We start from the raw sequence: 6,286 nt of genomic DNA, 5'->3' as shown, positions 1-6,286 counted from the left end.
AGCTCTCGTCCAGTCCCCACCCTGCCATTGACCACAATTCCATTTCCTGACCACAGTTCCAAAGCCATGACCCCAAACCTTGCCAATCACTGGGTCCACATCTCCTCCCCCACCCAGGCCTGTTAGTTATTAACTTGCCCTGCTCCGCCCCCCGGTACCTCCCCCATCGCTGCCGCTTGAAATAGCTTGTGTCCTTCAGGAATCCTTTTTATGGCTCAGTAACTTTCTCTTTGGTTGCCACCTGCAAAGGCTCTGAGTTACACACTCAATTTTCCAGTCCTCCGTCGCTGTTGCCGCCACCATGTCCTGTCCAATGCCACAACGCCAGGCTGTCACCACTGTGCTGGGGGCCATGGAGTTTGGGCACCGCATGGACCAAGCAGCAAGCGTCGCAACGGTGCGTGCCTTCCTGGATTGGGGTTACAACGAGATCGACACGGCTTTCTTGTACAACAAAGGCCAGTCGGAGACCATCCTGGGCGGCCTGGGGCTCGGGCTGGGCCGCAGCGACTGCAAAGGTAACTGTGGGCCCTGAGCCTTACACAGCTGACCCTGACCCACCAGGAAGTGGACCTAGCCCGGCACCTGCCACCCCCTGCACCAACACACTACTCGAGTCACCTGGGGGCAATTCTGGAAACCCCAAACGCACAGGGAAGCACCATCCTGGACACCTGGATGGTGCCCTGTCCTGTCTCCCTTTCTGCATTTTCCCCTCCAAAATAGTTGTTTAAGACCCAGTCTTGTGGTCTAGCTTACAATCCTCCAGGTTAGCCTAGCACTGGGCACTGATCATGCAGGACCCTGGCAAAAGGCTTCCTCTCCTACAGACATGCGGGTACCTGGGAATCCCATGCGCGCTGTAACCTGTCCTCCAATGGACCCTGACCTTCACACTGTATTATGATTGCACAATACCATCCGAATTGGTACATAGTACAGACATGATCCTCCATTGCCCAGATCATCCCCTCTGCAGGGAACAAACCCAAGTTTATTCCTTGTACCCTGTTGGATTGGCAGTGCCATGAGCCCCTAGCAGCCATGGTGGCCATAGCGCAGCATGGAGGGAAGGGTACAGTGTATGGTGTCTCTCATGCCAACGTCTATCTGAAGCTTCAGGATGCAACTCCCTCCTCCAGCTCAGCACTGAGCATGCCCAGCAGTTCCAAACTCCCATCCCAGGGAGGCATGAAGAAGGCTGGTCAGAGAAGGGAATACTGTCCTCCCAGGGGTTAGAAGGTGGCCATGGGAGTGTGAGGGAAGAGCAGCTGCAGGCAGGACCAGGGTGTGCCACCACTCTAAGACTTTGCCTCTAGAAGCGGTGCTGCAGGGAACAGTGGTTTGTCCTCTGGTTTTCAGAGCTGACAAGGTTGGTGGAGCTATAGTGACTTAGCGGATCTTGGGTGAAGAACTGGTGACACCCTCCCCCAGCAGAGTAAGAGGCCATGGCAGGTGACACAGGGGGCTTGTTGGGGACTATGGAAATACCCCTTGGGGATTATAAGACCTGGAAGGGGCTAAACCACCTGGCAGGTTCAGTCAGAGCTCTGATGGGTTGACATGCCCTGCAGGAGCCTCGCCACTGATCCCATTACTGTGAGGCACCTGCATCTCAGGGGATCCTCCCAAATCTGGAGGTTCCCATGCCCAGTGCGACTTAGATGTCCGTTGCCTCCTAGTGAAAATTGCCACCAAGGCCAACCCATTGGACGGGAAGACACTGAAGCCTGACAGTGTGCGGAACCAGCTGGAGACCTCGCTCAAGCGACTGCAGTGTGCACGGGTGGACATCTTCTATTTGCACATGCCTGATCACAACACCCCCATAGAAGAGACGCTGCATGCCTGCAATGAGCTGCACAAGGAGGTGAGAGTTGGGCAGCCCCTAGGGACAGACTCTGTTTCCTCATCCTGACAGTAGTGGGTGAGTAATCATGGTATTCCTGCAGTAGGACTTGATGCACACTCCACCACGCCACAACCACCCCCCATGCTCCTCTTGCTGGCTTCCTGTCCTACACTGGGTTCTTAACACAGCCTCTCTCCCCACAGGGCAAGTTTGTGGAGCTGGGTCTTTCCAACTATGCTGCCTGGGAGGTGGCTGAGATCTGCACCCTGTGCAAGAAGAATGGCTGGATCCAGCCCACTGTGTACCAGGTGAGGGCCAGTGCTCCACAGCTCTGCTTAACCTGGTGTCCTATCCCCACAGAGGAACCCTAGCATTCTGTGCTGTTTCAGACCCTCTGAGTGGCTACTGGGTGAGGTGTGGGAGACATCCCAGCTCCTCAGCCTGACCCAGGCAGCTCCTCCCTCTGTGCTGGCTGTGCACTGGCTCCTCCCTCCTGCCTGGCTTTGCCTGTCAGCTTGGGGCAGTGCTGAGTCCCTGGGAGAAGTGTTTAGGGCTCCCCCAGGTGGCTTGTGGTTCCCAGGAGCCCCAGTGCACAGGCTCTCCCTCACCCCCTCTTCCCTAGGGAGCCAGGATGTGTCCTTGGGGTGCATGCTGGACATTGGGCACAGCTCCCTGGGGCACACTGATGCACTCTGTCCTTGATGTTTCTTTTCTTACATCTTGCTTTGCCTCAAGAAGTGGTGCTGCAGGGAAGGGTGGCTTGTCCCTCTGTTCCCCAGTCCTTCTGGGGATCTGAGTGTGACACCTAGCCCATGGGTGCACATCACTCTGGCATGGGTGGGGTATTCCTTGGTGAGTAGTATTTGGTGATGCCCCTGCAACTGGCATCTGTCCCCTAGGGTGTGTACAGCGCCATCACCCGGCAGGCAGAGAAGGAGCTGTTCCCCTGTCTCAGGCACTTTGGATTGAGGTTCTATGCTTACAGCCCTTTGGTTGGTATGTGGTGACCTGGGCACAGGTCCGCTGGGTGAGATGGCAGGCCTGGTCCCATTTCTGCCTGTGCTACCCAAGGGATGCCCCTCAGGGTGTGGGAAGCCAGAGGGTCTGGGGAGGGGTGGGGCTGCTCTCTCCCTTGCTCTGGGGTCCTCGCACCAGCTGAGTCTGACAGCCCCTGAGGGTGTCCTGGATCTGAGCTATCATGGTGGCCTTCCTGTAGGTGGACTGCTGACTGGCAAGTACCAGTATGAGGACAAAGAAGAAAAGAAGCCCAAGGGCCGCTACTTTGGGAATCCATGGGCCGAATACTTCAGGAGCACGTGAGTTGTGCTGTCTGTTATGGCCTGTGGAGGCCACTCCATGCAGCAGGTGTGGAGTGGGTCAGCTGTCTGGCTGGCTCTTTGTAGCCCCCATGTCACCCCATGGGTGTCACTTGCACCATCTTTCCCCTTTGCCCAGCTACTGGAAGGAGGAACACTTCAAGGGCATTGCCCTGGTACAGAAGGCCCTGCAGGCTGCGTATGGCTCCAGCATGCCCAGCATGACGTCAGCCGCCATCCGCTGGGTATATCACCACTCCCAGCTGAAGGTAACCCTGCTGTCCGGACACGTAACTTTTGCTGTTTAATGGGACCAGAGCATTTGTCTTTGCATGAAACAGACCCTAGATCTCATGGGTCTGTTTCTCATATTCTTTGCTCTAATATATGTGCTGAGTTCTGGAATAAGAGCCCAGCAACATGAAGTTGACTATGACTTGGGCTTTATGTACCTGCTATCCCAGTGACGTTGATAAGGAAGAGCAGGTGTATATGGCTATTATGGGGATTGCAATGCTAGCACAGCAGTAACTGCTAGCACATCAGTCTCTCTGCTATGCTGGACGCTGGGTCTCTGTCTCTGTGTAAGTCCTGTACGAGGATCCTTCCCAGTATAGGTGGTAAAGGAGCCCTCAGTCTCCAGTTAAGGCACCCATGTGTCCCCTGAAAGGACTGGCTTCCATTCCCTGCTCTGGGCCCTGACTTCAGCCTCCTGCTGATGGAGACCCCACGAGGCTCTGAGATGGTTGAAGGAGTTGGCCCTGGCTACCCACATGGGAATCTCTTTTATGCATCCCGCTAATCCTGGCTCCCACACCTGCTCAGCTCTGGCTGTCATGGAGTGTGAAACAGCAAATGCAAGCCCTCTCTGTCCCTCTCTTGCCTTCTCTGTCTCCCAGTCTCTCAAGTAACAATCACAAAAGCAAATGTTGGGGTCCTGATGATGTGGTGGCATAGTTAGTTAAGACTCTGCCTGCATCATTGGCATCCATATGGGCCCTGGATTGTGTTCTGACCACTCCACTTCCAACCCACTCTCTTCTTATAACATGGAAAAATTGGAGAGGATGGGCCTAGTCCTTGGGCTCCTGTACCAGTGTAGGAGATACATGAGAAACTTAAAACTCCTGCCTTTGGAATAGCTATAACCATTATAACCCTTTGGAAGTGAATCAGTGAATGGAAGGTCTCTCAGTCTCTCCTGTTCTCTCTGTAATTCTGCCCTTCAAATACATTGTTTTAAAATAAAAGGAACACATATATGAAGGACACAGTTAAAAAACACATTTACTTTACTCCTAAGAGTCCTTTCAGAATGGAAGAAATCAATATGTTTATGTTGGTATGACTTTCAGTTGACTAAACGTAACGGAAGAAATATGAGATTTTGAGGCTCCATGATGTGACTCAGTGGGCTGAGCCAAGACTGCAATAGCAGCCTCCACCATGGTTGGCAGTTTGAGTCTTGGCTGCTCCACTTTTTTTTTAATCCTAGAGACGTGAATTTATTTAACTCACACAAATATGCAGGACAGCTTGTTCCATGTTGAGTTCACAAGAGACACTGAAGTTCAGAAGCACAGCCTGCTCTACCTGTGGCTAATCAGTCACCACGTCCCAGGCCTGAGCCGCTGGATTTTGGATTCCATTTGCAGAACACTTTGCACAACAGTTTTCACAATCAGGATTGTACATCAGAATTGCTTGGGTAATGTTTAAAAGTCCCGAAGCTCTGGTTGAACATAGACCAATGGAAAAACTGTGCTTGGGAGTGGGACCTAGCATGTGCCACAATGCAGGCTTACTTAAGCAAACTGACTGCTCCACTTCTGAGCATGCTCCCTGCTGACACTCCTGAAAAATGGACAGAAGATGGCCCAAGTACATGTGCTCATGCACCCACATGGAGACCACATGGATGCAGTGGCAGGCTCTGCCTCTGTGCTGGGTGAGCCCTGTCAGTGTCTGCCCGTGGGGTACTGAACCAGCAGGTGGAAACCCTCTGTCTCTATGCCTCTAACTCTGACTTTCAAATGAATAAATATATCTTTAGATAAAATCTAAGTTCCACATATGCCAAGAGTCCACAAACAGTTCATGGACAATGTGTGTTATGAAATATCTTGAAAGCATTTTAGAATCTCGTGACCCTAACAACCTCAGCTTCTGCTTCCTGTGTTCATGACCTCTGTGATTCCCCTTCATGTGTAATCAAGGCTCACAAGGGCACGCTGAGGGCTGAGTGTGATCTCTCACTCCCTTGACCACACTGAGAGTGGAGGACACGCAGGCTCAGAGAGGGTAACTAGCTAAGGCACATTTGCTCAGCTGCTGGGTAGCACGACCGGGCTCTGGACAAAGGTTTGTGTGGGTGAGCAGGTGACTCAAGGGACAAGACACAGGCAGGGAGTGACAAAGCCACAGCTGGCGAGGCCCCTTGGGTCCTCTCTGGCTCAGATAACCAGAGCTGGGTGGGCAGGCAACAGATATGGGAAATGAGTGTGACTGTGTGAGCTGACATGTGCTGTTCCCTGCAGGGTGCCCATGGGGACGCGGTCATCCTGGGCATGACCAGCCTGCAGCAGCTGGAGATGAACCTGGCAGCCGTGAAGGAGGGGCCACTGAAGTCAGAAGTCGTGGAGGCCTTTGAGCAAGCCTGGAACCTGGCAGTTCCCAAAGCTGCCAACTACTACTTCTAGGCCCTGAGTGGCTCAGACTGCCCTGCCCTGTGTACCACCCTGTTTGCTCTCTCTCCTAAACCCTCTGCCTTCTGCTGACCAGTATAGTCTGCAGACATCTGGTCCCTGCCTGCTCCTCTAGACTCCTGCCTTGTGCCTTTACAGTGTGGGATGCTGAGGCCGAGCCCCACACAGCACACCCTGTGGAATAAAGCTGCCCTGCCCTGGCTGCAGCTGGGCTCGGGTGAATACACCAATGTGTCTGCTGTGCTGCTTGCAGCTTGTTCCCTGCCTGCCCTGGCTGCTGAGAGCGGGGCACTGTGCAGAGTGTTGGGTCTTCAAGGGCAGATGTCTGGGAGTGTCCAGCAAGTGTGTCTTTCAGAGCGGTTCCCAGAACCTGCCAGTACTCTCTGGTGGCCAAGGGGATCTCTGTCTCCCTC

The 6,286-nt window shown here is 53.6% G+C and overlaps 1 protein-coding gene across 1 annotated transcript; it reads left to right on the top strand.

Moving 5' to 3' along the window:
• The first annotated feature begins 187 nt into the window (after positions 1-187).
• On the top strand, positions 188-5,923 carry LOC101526830 (aflatoxin B1 aldehyde reductase member 2-like). Its single transcript, XM_004592421.3, has 7 exons — positions 188-518; positions 1,683-1,870; positions 2,056-2,160; positions 2,752-2,848; positions 3,069-3,168; positions 3,308-3,437; positions 5,706-5,923. Exons 1-7 carry the CDS (start codon positions 302-304, stop codon positions 5,865-5,867), a joined length of 999 nt encoding a protein of 332 aa, XP_004592478.2. The 5' UTR covers positions 188-301; the 3' UTR covers positions 5,868-5,923.
• Positions 5,924-6,286: the final 363 nt, after the last annotated feature.

This window comes from Ochotona princeps, chromosome 2 (assembly GCF_030435755.1).
Source record: "Ochotona princeps isolate mOchPri1 chromosome 2, mOchPri1.hap1, whole genome shotgun sequence".
Taxonomy (NCBI): domain Eukaryota; kingdom Metazoa; phylum Chordata; class Mammalia; order Lagomorpha; family Ochotonidae; genus Ochotona; species Ochotona princeps.
The sequence above is the reverse complement of the archived record's forward strand: the minus strand, read 5'-3'. Positions and strand labels throughout refer to the sequence as shown.